An 18,596-nucleotide genomic window follows, 5' to 3' on the forward strand; every position below is an offset into this window, starting at 1 on the left:
AGGAGAGTAAGAGATTGCTGCATTTGTTAAAAGTGACATTATAGTCAGAAGGAAGAGGACATGTTAAACCTTACTCAAGTTTAGTCCATCTCTCTCATTTATAAATTGGAAAATAATGTCCAGATGAATTAAGTAACATGCTCAAGAAGACATCTAGGTGTTCTGAGTCTGAACTTGAACCAGACTTTCCTATTTTCTTGATTAAGGTGATTATGACGCATACAAGAAGCATTGCCCAGAACAGGTAAATATCCAGTTTGATAGCCCAAAGCACACAGCAGAGGTGACTTACAGCAGACTCCAACAGAAGATTCTAAAGAGAATTTGATATAATATATTGTAATTATAGTCTCCTCACCATCTGCATGTCTGACTCCCCAGTAGACTTTTACTTTTTGAAGCTAGGATCTTCTTTTCTCTAAATCTCTAAGCCTGGCAAATTATAAGTGCTCAAAAAATGCTTTGTGAATTAATTAATGGTAAATTGAGGAACCTGTAATTTAGTTAATGCTTGGTTATTATCTGTTACTATTAGGGATGTCTCTTCTTCCCTCTTTCCCAGCTGCAACAAAACTCTAATGACTGACCTGGGAGAGGAGCACACAGCCTTGTTATCTCCTGTCCTGTCTGAAGCTCCCCAAGGGAAGCTGAGTTATGGGGGAGGGCTCTGATGAGGTGGGATATAAGTGAGCACACACAACTGGACATGGAAAACACCAAGACTAGAGATCAGGGTCAGTAACTATGCTTTCCTTCAGTGTAAAAATGGTAGGTTTTCTCACCTTTAACATATCTGTAAAACATCCATGATAAAATGTATTATAACCATCATTTAATATACATGGGTTATGAATACAGCAATCATAATTTATGGTGAATAAATTTAAGTCTTGACTCACCACTTCAGAAAGATTGTTAATCCTATGGAGAAATTTATTTATTTTTATTTTATTTTATTTTTTATTTTTATTTTTTTCCTATGGAGAAATTTAGTCTCCCTTTATTTTTTTTGACATTAGTTACTTTCTCTTGAAATAGATTCTATGGAAGAATTGAGTTTCCTGTTACTTTGAATTAAGATGGAGGTTTACAGGTTTTGAAAGCTGAAAGAGACTATTAGACTCATGCTATAATTCTGTACAGAAGGAAATTAAAAGCTGATAGAAGTTAGAGGCTCATTCAGCCCTTTGCCTCTTAGGTTCTGTTCCTTTTTTATTAGGGTCACTTGATTTTACCTCTTATGATTGATGAAAAAGCACCTTTCCTTCATTTTTTTTTTTACTTTTAGCTTAATTTTCTAGAAGAGATTTAAATAGCCCCTTCTTTTGTTTTTCTGCTTTTCTACAAAGCAGTATTTCATTATGAATTTTTTAAAATTCGCAACATGTTAATTTTTTTAATCTTTTTTTTTCCTGTTAAACAGTAAGATTTTAAACTGGTTTCCCATAACATCTAATTGACAGAAGTTCTGAAGAAACTATGATGTGTTTATAGGCAGAGTGATGTACCCTAGCATGAGGTTGACATTCACTTAGTGGGTAACCTACCAGTTCTATTTAAGAGTGTTGTTATTGGGCCACGGTAGAGTAAGTTCACTGTAGTCCCTCTTCCACTGATTACAGCTAAAAACTGAACAAAGTACTCAAGCAATTACTTGAGAACTCAGAAAAGTAAGTAATAGCAAGTGGACTGGAGAGGAAATACAACACTTGAACAACCACCATGGTAAAGATGAACATTCTTGAAACAAATGGAAAGGTACAGATTCTTAGCAGAGAAATATAAAATGCTAAAAAGGACTAAATGGACATTTTAGAACTAAAAAGTGTAATTTTTTAAAAAATCACTTAGTAGATGGACTCAGTAGAATATAAATGGCACAGGAAAGAATCAGTGAGCTTGAAGATAAAGTCAATGAAATTACCCAGTCGAAAGAACAGAGGAAAAAAAAAAGAAAATAAATGAATAAAACCTCAGGGATACAAACTTCCACTTACAAGAAAAATAAGGGGCACCTGAGTGGCTCAGTCGGTTAAGCATCCTCAGGTCATAATCTTGGGGTCTTGTCGGGCTCTACACTGGGGCTAGATCCTGTCTGGGATTCTCTCTCCGTTTTCCTCTCCCCACATCCCCCCACAAAAAAGAAAAACAAGTCTTGGTGATATACAGCACAATGACTATAGTTAGTAATAGTGTGTTGTATATTTGAAAATTGCTAAGAGAGTAAATTTTAAAGTTCTTATTACAGAAAAAAAATTTGTAAGTATGTGTGGTAATAGATACTAAACTTCTTGTGATCATTTTGCAATATATACATAAATCATGTTGATGTTAAATATCAATTGTACCTCCATTAAAAAATATAAAGTCAGGGTCCTGGGGGACAGTAACAAAAGGTCTAATATTTAGGCATTGGAACAAAGAGAAGGGTAAAGAGAGGACATAGGTAAAGAAAAAGGGGTTGAAAAAATAATAACTGAAAATTTCCCAAATTGGGCAAAAGCTGCACATTTACAAATTCAAGATAGTCACCAAACTCTAAGCAATGTAAAAGACATACCATACATATCAGAATGGAACTACTGAAAACCAAAAAACACTCAAAAGCAACAAAAATAGAAAGTGCAATAGGAAAACAGTTTCAGTATCTGGGATTTCGTACCAGAAAATATGGAGGCTAGAAGACAATGGAATGGTATCTTAACATTCTGAAAGAAAAGAATTGTCCACAGAGTTCTGTATTTAATAAAATACTCTCTAAGAGTTAAGGCAAAATAAAAACATCCCTAGATGGAGAAAAACTAAAATGTTAAAGGCAGTTCTTTAAGTTGATATCATGGGAAATGTAGAACATCAGGATAAAAGGAAGAGCAACAGAAATGATAAATAATCATGCAAATATGATAAACTTTTTCCACTCTTAAGTTCTTTAAAATGTCTTTGACTAGGGGAAGCAAAAATTATAACATCATCAGTGGGGGTGGGATGTTCATTGTATGTAGATGTAATACTTATGGTAACTATAATATAAAGAAGGAAGGCTAAAAGGACTTTTATTTTTAAGGGTTTTTTTTTTAAGATTTTATTTATTTATTCATAGACACAGAGAGAGAGAGAGGGCCAGAAATACAGGCAGAGGGAGAAGCAGGCTCCATGCAGGAAGCCCGACGTGGGACTTGATCCCTGGTCTCCAGGATCACACCCTAGGCTGCAGGCGGCGCCAAACCGCTGCGCCACTGGGGCTGCCCTAAAAGGACTTCTTTGGTTTTAAACTTGTCTATTTTGCTTAAAACGGTGAAATATTAATTCTAAGTAGGCTGAAAAGTTAGATATCTATTTCTCAAGCCCTAGAGCAACCATTGGAAAAATATCAAGAGATAAAAGAAGATTCAGTGGATAAAATGGAATCCTATAATCCAAAATAAGACAGGAAAGGGAGGAACAAAGTAACCAATACCAAAGCAGGAAACAACCAGAAAAATAATAAAAAGTGACACTAATTCCAACTCTATTGATAATATATTAAATGTAAGTGGTCTAAACAGATAAAAGGCACAGATTGTCAGGGTGGAAAACAAGACCAAACCATATGCTGTCTATGAGATTCTACTTTAAATGTAAAGATACAGATTGAAAATAAAAGGTTATACGAACATAGGTGCAAAATTCCTCAACAAGATATCAGCAAATTGAATCCAAAAATGTATAAAAAGAATTGTATATATGACCAATTAAAATTTATCCCAGATGTGCAAGTCTGGTAATGCATTAATGTTATCCATTAATGTAACCCATTCTATTAATGAGCATAAAAAGAAAAATCACATGGTCATATCAATAGATAGAAAAACCATTTAGCAAATCACCTATTCATGTTAAAAATTCCTTAAACTAGGAATGGAAGAAAACTTTCTCAACTTGATTAAAGACTATTTTCCAAAAACCTACAGCTAATATCATACTTTATGATGAGAAACTAGAATTTTTCCCACTAAAATCAACTATAAGGCAAAGATGTTCTCTCACCACTCCTTTTTAACATCATACAGAAGGTCTTGCTAATATATAAGGCAAGGCAAGGAAATTAATAGTGTACAGATTTGGAAGGAAGACATAAAACTGTCTTTGTTGAGACAAAAGACAACACCTGGATGGCTTAGTTGAGCAGCCAGCTCTTTATTTCGGCTCAGATGGTGGTCTCAGGATCTTGAGATCAAGCCCCAAGTAAGCTTTGTGCTCAGCCAGGGAGTCTGCTTCAGGATTCTTTGCTCCTCCCACACACGTGTGTGCATGCATGCTTTCTCTCTCTCAAATCTTTAAAAAACAAAACAAAACTGTCTTTATTCACATGTGACATAATCACCTATGTAGACAATCTGAAAGAACTAACCAAAAAAGTGGAACTCCTAAGCAGTTGTAGCAAAGTTGCAGGATACAAAGCTTATGTGCAAAAGTCATTGCTTTCCCATATACCAACAATGACCAAGTAGAATTTGAAATTTTAAACACAGTACCATTTACATTTGCACCCCCTAAAATGAAATACTTAGGTAAAAGCCTAAGAATGATGTATAAGGGCAGCCCCGGTGCCTCAGTGCGTTAGTGCTGCCTTCAGCCCAGGGCCTGATCCTGGAGACCCGGGATCAAGTCCCACGTCAGGCTTCTGCATGGAGCCTGCTTCTCCCTCTGCCTGTGTCTCTGCCTCTCTCTGTGTGTGTATGTGTGTGTCTCTCATGAATAAATAAAAATCTTTAAAAAAAAGTTATGTACAAGATCTGTATGAGAAAAACTATGAAACTGGTGAATGAAATCCAAGAAAAACTAAATAAATGGAGAAATATACCCATGATCATGGGTGGTAAGACTCAATATTGCCAATTTATCAGTTTTCCCAACTTGATCTATAAATTCAATGCAATTCCAGTCTAAAGTCCCAAGAAGTTACTTTATGGATGTCAACAAATTGACAAGAGTCATTTGGAGAGGCAGACGACCCAGAGTTGCCAACACTGTCTTGAAGGCTATCTGACTTGACCACTTACTATAAAAGCTACAGTAATCAACATTGTGTGGTATTGGTAAAAGCAAAGATCGTTGGGAAAAAAAATAGCCCAGAAGCAGACTCACATAAATATTGACATTTTACAAAGGTAGAGAGACAGTACATATAATATAATGAAGCAAAGGTATTTTCTTCAACAAATGGTGCTGGACCAACTGGGCATCCACATGTAGAATACATACATACATACATACATACATACAGACTACATCCTTCACCAAAATTAAGTCAAAATGGACCTTAGATCTAAATGTAAAATACAAGACTACAAAACTCTTGGAAGATAACATAGAAAACCTATGATGACCTTGGCTATTTTCATGTCTTTTTAGATACAATTCCAAATACACAATCCATGAAAGAAAAAATAAGCTGGACTTCATTAAAATTTATAAAAACCTTTGCTGTGTGAAAGACAATATTAATAGAATTAGAAGACACATCATAGACTGAGAGAAAATAGCTGTGAAAGACATCTGATAAAAGAACCGTTATCCAAAATATACAAAGAAAACTCTTAAGATTCAACAATAAGAAAACCAATTTACAAATGGGCCAAAGAGCTTTACAGGCACCTCACCAAAGACGATATATGGATGGCAAACAAGCTTACGAAGAGTAGCTCTACATCATATGTCATGGAAATGCCAAATAAAGCAACAGTGAGATATCATTATACATCTATTAGAATGGCCAATATCTGGAACAGTTATCTTTGGAAACTTCAACATTCTTCTCTCAGTAATCCATAGAACAAGTAGACAGTAAATCAAAGATGCAGAAGATGTGAACATTATCAACCAGCTTGACCTAATTGACATTTACCAAACAGTCGCTCAAACAGCAGCTGAATACTGCATTTTTAAAAATTTTTTTAAAGATTTATTTATTTATTAGAGAGAGCATGAGCAGGGGGAGGGGCAAAGGGAGAAGCAGACACCCCACTGAGCAGAGCCAAACATGAGGCTCTATCCCAGGACCCCAGGACCATGACCCAAGCCTAAGGCAGATGCTCAACCAACTGAGCCATCCTGTCCCCCCACTACGTTTTTTTTTTTTTTCCCAGATACACAGGAAACATTCACTAAGATCAACCATGTTCTGGGCCGTAATAGAAACCCTGCCCAATTGAAAAGAATGCCTTTGTCTGTCTGTAACAGAAATAAACTAGAAAGCAATGACGGAAAGATATGGGAAATACCCAAATATTAGGAAATTAAACAGTATACTTGTGAATAACCCAGGGGTCAAAGAGGAAGTCTCCAAGAAAATTGGAAAATATGTTCAACCTAAAATGAAAACACAGCAGTGGTTGGCCAAGGGTAAAGTGTGGGAAGAGGGCTTAACTACAAAGGGGCAACACAAGGGAATTTTGAGGGGAGGATAATGGAATTTTTCGGTATCTTTATTATGATAGTTGTTAGAAGATGATGCATTTATCAAATTCTAAAACTGTTAACCAAAGAAGAAATTCAATTACATGTAAATTTTAAAATATTTTTAAGAATTTAAATGTCAAGGTGCCTGGCTGGCTTAGCCAGTAGAGCACGGGACTCGATCTCAGGGTTGTGAGTTGGAGCCCCATGATGGGGGTAGAGATTACTTAAAAATCTTGGGTGGGGGGGCTAGAATTTAAGTGTCCTTTTAATGGAGTACCCTTGTTTTTAATGAAATGTTTGGATGAGTTACTAGTCACAAGGCTGCTGAGTAAAAAAGGGAAACTACAGTATTTTTTAGACATAGGTATGACTCACAAATAATCACTCTTTGGGTTGGATTTTTTTTTTAAGATTTTATTTATTTATTCATGAGAGAGAGAGGCAGGCAGAGACATAGGCAGAGGTAGAAGCAGGGAGCCTGACTTGGGACTCCATCCCTGGTATCCAGGATCAGACCCTGGGCTGAAGGCGGCGCTAAACCGCTGAGCCACCCGGGCTGCCCTGGTTTGGATCTTTAAAGGATTTAGACCATCTCTAGAAATTCTGATTTAAAAATGGTAGTTGTGAAATAAAAAAGGAAGAAAATATAATATAAATTAACAAGAGCTATGCTATTTTAGATCCACATATATGTACATTTTTTCCAAGAAAATTATGCTTATTAAAAAAATACATACTATTCAACAATTAGCTGAAAAAAGTAAATTTTGTAAACAGTTGCTGTCAATTAAATATAGAAAGACATTGCACTGAGAAAAGAACAAGCTGAATGATCTTCAAATCTTTAATTTCTTTGAATGTTTTGTAATTTTCAGAGTTTAAGTTTTATATTTCTTTTGTTGAATCTGTTCCTAAGTATCTGATTCTCTTTGATGTTGTTATAAAAGAAATTGTGTCCTTAATTTCATTTTCAGTTCATTGCAACTGTATAGAAATGCAATGGATATCTGGAGAGTGGTCTTCTATCTTTCAACCTTGCCAAACTTAGTAATTCTAATAGTCTTTTAGGTTCCTTAGGTTTTTGTTTTATTTTGTTTTGAAATACACAAGAGGGTGTCTGCAAATAAAGGTAGATTTGCTTCCTCCTTTCCAATCTGGATACCTTTTATTTCATTTTGTACCCCTAATTGCCCTGAGTAGAACCTCCAATAAAATGTTGAATAGAAGTGGCAAGAGGAAGCATCCTTATGTTGTCTCAGGGGAAAAGCATCCAGTCTTTTGTCAGTAAGTATATTAGTTGTGGGTTGTTGTTGGTTTGGTTTTTTGTGGCTTTTTTGTGTGTGCACATTTATCAGAGTTTCCCTTATATTCCCAGTTGGTTGAGAATTTTTACACCAAAGGGTGTTAGATTTTGTCAAGTGCTTTTGCTTTTTCTACAATTAGCGAATTGATCATGTGATACTTCATTAATCTTTTATTTAGGGAAAAAAACCTAACTCAGACATTAAGTTAAAATATATATATATGTATAATTATTGCCTCACCTTTTTTTAGCCCACTTAACTGTAAAGTTCAGTGGGTATCTTATCTAGGGCTATAACATGGTCTCATTGTGGTGTTAAAAACTGTCATCTTGGGCAGCCCAGGTGGCTCAGCGGTTTAGTGCCACCTTCAGCCCAGGGCATGATCCTGGAGACCCGGGATCGAGTCCCACGTCCGGCTCCCTGCATGGAGCCTGCTTCTCCCTCTGCCTGTGTCTCTGCCTCTCTCTCTGTGTGTCTCTCGTGAATAAATAAATAAAATCTTAAAAAGAAAAGAAAAGAAAAACCACACAACTGTCATCTAGATTTTCTTCCTTTCCCTGCCTCCCTGAAGTCCTCCCACACCCATTCCCTTTATGTGTGAATCATGTTTAGGTCCCGTGTGATGGCAGAATGACTGCTGGCAGCTCCAGGCAAACATCTTCCAGTCCAAAGAAAAAAAGAGTCTCCATTTCTTTCCACCTTTCTCCAGACCTAGCAACAGTCCCAAGATCATCTTTGGTTGGGTCACTTGCCTGTTGTGAAGTGTATCATTGAGGACAGGGGATGTGAAGCTCCATTTAAGCCTGAATCACATTCCCCCCCCCCCCCCCCCCCCCCGGAGCTGGTCAGCCCCACCCAACTACATGGAAAGAGTATGGAGGAGATTTTCAGTAACAGAAATGTAGAGGGTGGATGTCAGGTTACCAAAAATAAATGTCCACTGCACCTTCTGTGGTGAAATATTCCAGAATAATGCAAAGTATGTGAAATTGGTATTTAAGTAGTTTTATTTCCCTACCCCATCCCTGGCAGGGGTAGCTTATATAAGCTAAAACTTTTCTCTGCTCACACCACATTCCATCTCCAATAGAGAAGGGCCAAGAAAAGAGTGGGGGTTGGACAGGAAGATTAATGGTAATCTAATGGAGCAGGGACTGGTTACACCCACAGTTTTCATCTGCTCTTTTGTTTCCTTGAATATTTTATCATTTCCAAGTGTGTTATTAAGGGCTCTCTAGAAAAATAGACCCAATAGTATACAGAACTGTATATGTATTACATATATGTGTGTGTGTGTGTGTGTGTGTTTGTATATGAAGGGATTTATTATAAGAATTGGCTTATGCAGTTAGGGAGAATGAGAAGTCCGTGATCTTTTTTTTTTTTTAAAGATTTTATTTATTTATTCATAGAGACAGAGAGAGGGAGGGGGGCAGAGGCACAGGCAGAGGGAGAAGCAGGCTCCATGCAGGGAGCCTGACGTGGGACTCCATCCAGGGTCCCCAGGATCACACCCCGGGCTGCAGGTGGCACTAAACCACTGCGCCACCGGGGCTGCCCAAGTCCATGATCTTCTATTGGTAAGCTGGAGAACCAGGAAAGCTGATGATGCAGTTGGTCTGAGTTCAAAGGCCTAAGAATTGGAGAGATGGATGGTGTAAATACTGTGCTTGGGTCTCCTAAGAATTGGAGAGATGGATGGTGTAAATACTGTGCCTGGGTCTCCAGTCCAGAGAACCATGAGCACCAGTGTTCTAAACCTAGAGAAGATGGATGTCTCCCTCTGAGAGAATAAATTCTCCATTCCTCTGCCTTTTGTTCTACTGAGGGCCTCAGGAGATTGGGTGACGCTCACTTGTAATGGTGAGGGCAGTCTTAATTCAAATGCTAATCTCTGCCAGAGACACCCCCACAGACATACCTAGAAATAGCATTTTGCGTGCTATCTGGGCATCGCTTAGCCTATCAAGTTGATACATAAAATTCAGTATCACATTAGTCATGGTAACTGCAGATTAATTTAAAACAAGAAATGGATTAATGCCCTCTTCATTCTTGCCTCTTTTCTCATAGTTATTTCTGTGCTGTATCTGAGCTTCTGAGGACTGGACATCATTGAAGAGCAGTGTGTTCCAGTCCCCTCTAGACTCTCCATTGCTCTGCCTATAAATTTCACCTAATGGGAATGAGACCTCTGTGGCCTCTTAATGTACCTTCTGAAAATCCAGTAACTTTATGGTTTAAAGAAAAGTTATTCTTGGTTATAATTTTTGTAGTTACAAACTATAGGATAAAATAACAGTATATAGAACTTCCTTTAGTATATACTTCTAGGTAAATGTAGAACCTATTACAGGGAAAGTGGTTGAGTTTCAGTTGTTATTACAGTTTACCAGCTACTTTCAAAACTTAACTGCAGCTGTGCTTTGTGTGTGTGTTTGTGTGATGGGGGAGGTGTTTAACTTTTTTCAGATTACTATAAGATAAAGCTATTTAGGGCCACATTTTTTCAATTTGTAGATATTTTTTCACATTTCAACAACAAATCAGAAAGCATCTTAGAATCAGTACTGTGTCATTGCTTAACGGGCAGGTATTTTTTTTTCTTGTGTTACCTAAAATAATGATATATCTTAAAATTGATGGTGTGTGATGATTAATATTACGTGTCAGTTTGCCTGGGCCATGGGGTGCCTAGACATTTGGCCACACATCCTTCTAGGTGTATCTGTGAGGGTGTTTCTGGATTGACTTTTGAATTGGTAGACTGAGTAAAGTAGATTGCCCTTCCCTAATATGAATCTTATCCAATCAATCAAAGGCCTAAATAGAATAAAAAGACTAAGAAATAGGGAACTCCTCCTGCCTGCCTGAGCTGGAACATTGGTTTTTTCCTGCTTTCTGCCCCAGACTGAAGCACAGCCCTTCTTGGGTCTCCAGCTTCTTGGTTTGTGTGAATTAGGCATCAGACCTCTGTATCTAAGCAGCCCCTAGGGCTCTGCTCAAAGCTCCTCCTGGCCTTCTCTCTGTCTGCCTCAACCACAGAAGAGTTTCATAAGAAAAATGTGTCCTTAAAGGGCTCTAGCATTTCAGAGATAGAAAAATATATATCCAACTGAGGACATTGACAAAACTTTATGCAGAAATAGTTAGAGATGACATTTTAGAAAGAAGATTCAGCTTAGGCAAAAGCCCAGAAGCAAGAATACAGAAAATAAGTTTGGTTTGTCTAGAATATAGATTGGGTAAGAGCACTAGATAAGATGTATATTTCAACCAAATATGGTTTGTCCCTGAAATCCTCCAAAGTAAAAGTAGTTAGCCTTTCAGTGTTTTAAGATTATTTTATTTCCGTGGATCAATTTTAAGTAGTAAGTGAAAGTTCTCTTTATCTAGGGTTCATATGCCCCTGCACAGGCTTATTAGCACTCTGGAATGATCTTTGACATCAAAAGGGCTATAGCCAAGGCACAGAGGTCCACAAGCACCTAGCTCTAGGGTACCCAAACAGACCAGGTTCAGCCTCTCGCTGCTGACAAGAATCCAAAGACAGATGAGGGGTCGTGAAACAAAATAAGGTATTTCAGTGAGACCAGCACCCAAGAAGTTGGCAGACTAAAGTCTCAGAGACTGTCTCCAAAGTGCTCAAAATACTCCCAGATTTAGATAAAGAAAATGTGGGACAAAGGTCGGTGGGTACATGTGCTGGGCAGTAGGGCACGCTCATCACTGTCTTGGGGTCATTTGTGCAGGGTCTTGCAGAAGTCAGGGAGCATTAAGGCTTGAGGGAGTTGTTTCACTTCCTATCAGGAGATCCTCTGGCTGTGATGTCTTTTGCCTGAGTTAAGAGATAAGCTAGAAAGAATAACTTAATCACTTAGAAAGTACAGACAGAGGTCAAAATGGAGGTAGTTAAAGTCCTCTTTCAGAACAGTATAATCTTCTGCCTCATTTCTAAGTTGGGATAATTTTACTTAACCAGAGGAAAGAAGATCAGGTTTGTGATAATGTTCAGGAAACCATAATCTTTTACCTTAAAAAAATTAAAAACCAAAAATCACTAGTACTATATGAAAGGAAAAGGGAATAAAAATCATTAGTCTTCCTCTTAACTAGAGAATCATCACTACGTCCCTGATCCTTGCAGACTTCTTCTGTACATTATGTGACTAAAAATATATGGCCCTGTGGGTGTTTGATTTTAGTTTTAAAAATGATCATGCATACAGTATTTACTAACCTACTTCTTTCCCTTCTTTCCCTGGAATATAAGCTCCTTGGAGCTGGGACCCAGCCACCTTTGTCAGGTCCCATTCCTGTGTACTGGGAGACACCTCCCATGCGGGCAGTAATTGAGACCATATTCTTGCTTCTATTTGCAGGTTGGCAGCCTAGATGGTTCCTACTCTGTGGGGGTATATTATCCTATTATGATTCTCCTGAAGATGCCTGGAAAGGTTGCAAAGGGAGTATCCAAATGGCGGTCTGTGAAATTCAAGGTAAGAACCAAGAGATTTTCAGGTTTTCTTTTTCTTTCTGTCTCCCCCATAAAATTAAAGAAAAACCCACTGGCCTCTCTGTGCCTATCTCTGCTGTTCCTGTGATACAAAGATATACATAGTGTTATGTCCCAAAAGAAAGCCTTGCAAATAAGACCTAAAACTGCAACCAATTTTTACGAGGAGGTTGTTGAAGAGGCAGTCAAAATAAATGAGAACAGTGTGCTTCACCACAAATTTAGTGCCCATTTTTTAGTCCCTTGCTCACCTGAAGCCAGGGCAACTATGTGCAAAGCTTATTTAAGTCTTTTTACTGCAGCATCAAACACTTCTATGTTTAAATCAGGACACACACACACATACACCTTCTTATCACCACTGTATACTTAAAACAAGCAAACACATAAAGACTTGCGAATAGTTTTTACTTCTTAGTTTGGGGACATCTTAAGACATGCTGAGAAGATATGGCTCCGAAACAAGATTAGTAGAGAAACAAGATTAGAAGGGTATTTTACAGCAGGGTAGGGGGTGAAGGAGAATGTAGTTTGCTTATTTCTTCTTCCAAAGATCTCAGAGGAAATTCTCACACTTTTGATATAACTTGTGAAGGACAGTAGAAAAGGAAAAATATTGTGTTCTTGATTGCTTTCCAGTAAACCCAAGAAGATACAGAGGCGTACCCTTGTTGGCATGCAAGCTTTTTTGGCCTCAGAGCAGTATACTTTACACACACAAGCCAAAAGAGAGATTCTGTCTCTATTCCAGTAAGGAGAATTGAGTGCTTCTTTTTTAGTCTTGGTGATACCTTGGAGCCAGCCAGGGTTTTTCTTCTTCATCAGCAGAGGCATTGAGGAAGAGATAAATAAACTAGGGAAGGTGGTAAGAGCTAGCATCCTCCCTTGGAAGAAGCCTTCAGTGACTGGCACCAGTTGAGCTCCAGAATTTGGGTGGAGTGGAGGCTACCCAGATTGCACTCTTCTGGGTTTCTGACCTCCCTCTGCCTTGCTCCTAGTTCATTCTGTAGATAACACACGCATGGACCTGATAATCCCTGGGGAGCAGTATTTCTACTTGAAGGCCAGAAGTGTGGCTGAGAGACAGCGGTGGCTGGTAGCCCTGGGGTCAGCCAAGGCTTGCCTGACAGACAGTAGGACCCAGAAGGAAAAAGGCAAGTATCAATTGTCCTCTGATCTCGGATCCTTGGGAATCACCCACTGACCTCTTTGGGTTCCCATATTTGTTATCTTGCCTCTGACCACCTAAGCAGCTTTTTGTGTCATTCACATACCATATATCCCTGAAATTTCAAGGACAGTGTGTATTTATTAACTCCTCTCTTAGCATATCACAATAGAGAGAGCACGGGCTTTGAAGCCAGATACAACTGGATTCAAATTATGGCTTTGTAGATTACTGGCTTTTTGACCTTGGCATAGGTCATTTAATCTCTCTGATCCTCAGCTTCCTCATTTTTTTTTTTTTTTTGCTTCCTCATATTTTTAAAAAAGGTAACAACCTACATTAGAAGGATTGCCATGAGTATTAGTAATGATATGAACCTGTTTAGTACCCAGTCTGGCACAAAGTTGACCTTTGGTAAAGAAGCCTTGGATCAGGGTATTTTCTCCAGTAACACCCCACCTCCCCCTCCCTTTCCCTGGGACGGATACCTAATTGTCAGGTTGCTACTGCTTAATGCTCATTAATTCAACATCATTAGGTCTCCTGAGAACCCTGGCATAACTCTATGCGGACTGGGGGAAGAGTGCCAGGGCTTACTGTCTGAGACCTAATGCCACCTTCCCAGCCCTTTACCCTATATGTACACCTGAAGAGATTAGTGGGAGACAGGGGCCTCTTTCTTATGACAAGTGTGGCAGATGTGTTTACCTCTTCAAGTAGACACAGGAAAATGGCCTCTTCCTTGGTTGTTTTTGAATGCCAAATTGGGAGCATATTCTAGACACTGTCAGATCAAGTTATAATGTACAGCTTTTTTTTTTTTTTTAATGTACAGCTTTTTCATGGGGAAAAAAAACAAGTGATAATGAGCCCTCAGCGCCAGAGTAGCTGGAGCACTGTGCTAATGAGGGAGCAGCAGGTGCACAGCAGGGTGCTATTAGACTTGATGGGTGGCATGCTGGACGAGTTCTGTGAGTTAATAAGCCATCTTATTAGTAATAATTGCACGTTACAGAACAGTTTCCCAGTTTTGAGTACTGTTAGCAGGTAGATTGCTATGACCCCATTTTATAGATAGGGAAAACTATGCAGCAAATGAAACCAAAACTCTGAACCTTTGACTCTGTTCCCAGTTTTTTTTTTTTTTAAAGATTCTATCCACTTATTCATGAGAGTCTCAGACAGACGCAGAGACACAGGCAGAGGGAGAAGCAGGCTCCCCATAGGGAGCCTGATGTGGGACTCGAACCCTGGACTAGGGTCACACCCTGAGCTCAAGACAGATGCTCAACTGCTGAGCCACCCGGGTGTCCCTCTGCTCTCAGTTTTGACATGAGGAGTTGAAAAGTATGCTGTATCCTTCTTCCTACACTGGCTATCATTCAGTATGTTGGCCCAAGAAATAACATAGATTAAAAAGACTAGAAATCTCTTTTTGTTTTTCTTGCCCACATATCTTCATGTGTATCTTATCTATAACTCATACCATAAACATCTGACTTTAGATGTAGGTTATATATATTGCACTCTATGGTATGCTAACCAGTGAATAGTTCCTTCATCCTGTAATTACGTTATCCTCATTTTGTTATTTAGAGTTTGCTGAAAACACTGAAAACTTGAAAACCAAAATGTCGGAACTAAGACTCTACTGTGACCTCCTTGTTCAGCAAGTAGACAAAACAAAAGAAGTAACCACAACTGGTGTGTCCAATTCTGAGGTAAAATATTTGTCTTAGCCACAGGAGAAGTAGCACCAGGTGTTGCTTACAGGTAATGCTTACTCTCACACAGTCCCTATTTTAGCATTTACTATTTTTTGGAGGAGAAAGTTTTTTTTTTTTTTTAAGATTTTATTTATTCATTCATAGAGACACAGCTAGAGAGAGAGAGAGGCAGAGACACAGGCAGAGGGAGAAGCAGGCACCATGCAGGGAGCCCGATGTGGGACTCCATCCCAGGTCTCCAGGATCACACCCTGGGCCGCAGGCAGCGCTAAACCGCTGCACCACCGGGGCTGCCCTTTTTTTTTTTTTTTTTAAGATTTTATTTGGAGGAGAAAGTTAACAAAATTCAGAGTTCAGTGAAGAGAAAAAGTGTGTGCGTGTCAGCATATGGAAGCATATAGTTTTCCTTCATGGAATGAATTCAGGATTAATTAGTTGATAACATTTGGAACTTTTAACATTGGTGCTGTTGTACTAAAATTTGTTTCTTCCCAGTTTGCATCACTTTGTAAATACAGCCTTACCTGTCTAGCACAGCTACTTCTAGAGGTGTGGCTACTAACATGCCAGCATCATGTCTATCAATAATGTGTATCTGTCATCTTTGATGAGACTGTAGTAAGATTTTATTATTTATTTATTTATCTATTTATTTATTTATTTTAAAGATTTTATTTATTTATTCATGACAGACCCAGAGAGAGGCAGAGACACAGGCAGAGGGAGAAGCAGGCTCCATGCAGGGAGCCTGATGTGGGACTTGATGCTGAGACTCCAGGATCAAACCCTAATCTGAAGGCAGACGTGCAACCACTGAGCCACTCAGGCGTCCCTATTTATTTATTTATTTATTTTAACTAAGCTCTACATCCAACATAGGGCTTGAACTCACCACCCCGAGATCAAGAGTTACAAGCTCTATGGACCAAGTCAGCCAGGCACCTCTATGACAGAATTTTATTGGTGACATAGTAATTGTGCTTTAGTATAGGCTAGTTCTTTCAAAGATGGAGACAAGCCTTTTTTTCTGCCCATTATCAGTAAGGATTGCAGTTTTTAATGTTTATTAATAAAGTTGTCATTCATTCGTCCTAAAACATATAATAAAAGGTCTATGGTGTTATGTATTGAATGGCTCACACTACCCAGAGAGAACCTCTGGTCTATTAGAATAGCTATAATCTGAATAACAATGGCTAATGGCTAGTAAATGAAGAATCTACAGATCCTAGTTAATGGTTTTGGTAGAAGAACATTATACTATTAGTGGTATACGTACTTTCAGTTTTTCTAATAAGGGTGATTTAACTCGCTTTCATTCACTACCTTTTTGGCTGTCTTATTCATTCAGCAGTTGCCTGGGAGCAGGGAGGAGAGGGATACCAAAAAAACATTTCAGCCCTATTCTTGGGATTTTTAGGGTTCAGAGCAGTGATTCTCAGCCCAGAGCCTCTGGTTTTGCCCCTCAGATATTTGGCAGTGTTTGGAGACATATTTGTTTGTCACGATTGGAGGAGTGCTACTGACATCTACTGTATGGAGGTTAGAATGGTACTTCTTGTCCTGCAGTGGGCCGGAGAGCTCTCCCACCTACTTCTCCCACTCCAAAAATTAGCCCCCCATGTTAGTCGTGCCAAGGTACAGAAGCCCTGGTCTAATGCAAAGGAAAAATGTGAACACAGCAATTTTTTTATTCAAGATGTTTAGAGTGCCTTGAGAACTTGCTAATGAAACTGTGGCTGTGATATTGTGATTTATAATAAGAAATATATATTTGGTCTCCATAAGAAATATGTTTGGCAGAGCTCCTGAAACCCTTGGAATTTCCTGTGATGAGAATGATAAAGTTGTCTCTTGTTAAAGTTGTCTCTTGTTATGTTAATAAGGTGACTTTAAGAAGGTGCCTAAGGATGGGAGGCTGGTTGACCCAGGCCCAACCATGTGATTAGAGCCACCCAGCATCCACCCACCCTCATCTCCTGGGAAGGGAAGGAGGCTGAAGATTGAGTTTAATCCCAGTGGCAGATGATTTTGTCAGTCATGTCTGTGCAGTGTAAGAACAGGGTTTGCAGAGCTCCTGAGAACAAATGGAGATTCAGGAAAAGTGGTGTGGTCAGAGAGCATGGAAGTCCTGAGCAGTTCCCAGATGCCTTGCCCTATACATCTGTTTCTGGGTTGTATCCTTTTAGAATAAACTGGCAGTCTAGTAACTACTAAAATGTTTCTCTGAGATCTTTGAGCAGCTCTAGCAAATTAATCAAAAGGAGGGGGTTAGAACCTCCAGTCTGTAGCAGATCAGTCAGAAGCATAAGTGACAACCTGGACTTGCCATTGGTGTCTGAAGTGAGGGATGGGGAGCTGCCCAGTGAGATCTGACACCAATTTCAGGTAGATAGGGTCAGAATTTAGTTGAATTTAGATTACCCAGCTGGTGTCAGAGAATTGCTTGGTGGTGTGGGGAAAACCCACACATAATTGTTGTCAGAATCATAGTAGTCCACAACCAGTAACATCACCTGCTAGCTTGTTAGAAATACAAAATTGAAGAAAATATAGAGGCCACTCTTAAGAGAAAAATTCAACTGAGTACATTTTAAAAATCTTACTGGCTTTATTCAGCAATTCGTTTATCAGTTAACCTCTCATCTGGCAGATAGAAAGGAGCTCTGAAAAGCCTTAAAAGGCTAAAGATTTTTATAGACCAAGGTGAGCAGGAACAAGGAAATTCTGCTGGGCATTTATTGATTGATTAAAACAGGGTTGCTTTCTTCATGTGGAGTTAAGAGAAGTCATGGAGCTGGATCAGGTAACTTGTGCCAATTTGACCTAGGCCTGCCTTTTCTGGGACAACAAGGCATAGAAATTGAAGTTTTTGGTTTTGGTGTGAGGATTAGCATGAGTGACTCCACCTTGGGCACAGTCTGCTTCTTTTATACAATTAAGATGTGTTTATTGTACTCTCTAGTCAGGGTAGGGCCTCAGTTTCCTAAACAACTTATTAATATCAGTATTCAGAGGAAAAACATCCTGAACAAGTAAAATAACTAGGGGTTAAAGTGATCAGATATTCAAAAGGATTCCAGTTGCTAAGAACTCTCAAACTCATCTGTACCAAAAGTCAAAAACCCTATCCTGAAAGCAAACAATGAATGATTTATGGTTTCTAACGCTTCTATTCTAGAACCTCATTTTTACTCAGGCAATAGGAGACATTTTTCCATTGATTCCACTGGTCTTCAGTTCATGTGATTTCCTATTTCATGGCCTGCCACCCCTCATGGACTGGAAACTCCCTGAGGGCTCTGTGCCCAGCACCTGGCACAGTGCTAGCATATAATACTGTTCAACTGAAAGAAGTTGTTGTCTCCAGCTGGAACAGTGTGGGGAGAGTGTGAAAGGTCAGATTGAGGCTTGTATAGGGTTAATAGATAAAGTGGACT

General features: G+C 38.9%; 1 protein-coding gene across 2 annotated transcripts in view; it reads left to right on the plus strand.

Annotated features, from left to right (window-relative positions):
* Positions 1-18,596, plus strand: part of PLEKHA8 (pleckstrin homology domain containing A8) — a 59,357-nt gene that overhangs the window by 9,434 nt on the left and 31,327 nt on the right. For both annotated transcript variants that reach the window (XM_025993079.2, XM_025993080.2), the window contains exons 2-4: positions 12,128-12,244; positions 13,260-13,415; positions 15,026-15,150. In XM_025993079.2, the coding sequence (XP_025848864.1) occupies positions 12,128-12,244; positions 13,260-13,415; positions 15,026-15,150 (398 nt within the window). The remainder of the gene's footprint in view (positions 1-12,127; positions 12,245-13,259; positions 13,416-15,025; positions 15,151-18,596) is intronic.

The sequence above is a fragment of the Vulpes vulpes genome, chromosome 7 (assembly GCF_048418805.1).
Source record: "Vulpes vulpes isolate BD-2025 chromosome 7, VulVul3, whole genome shotgun sequence".
NCBI classification, from domain to species: Eukaryota; Metazoa; Chordata; class Mammalia; order Carnivora; family Canidae; genus Vulpes; species Vulpes vulpes.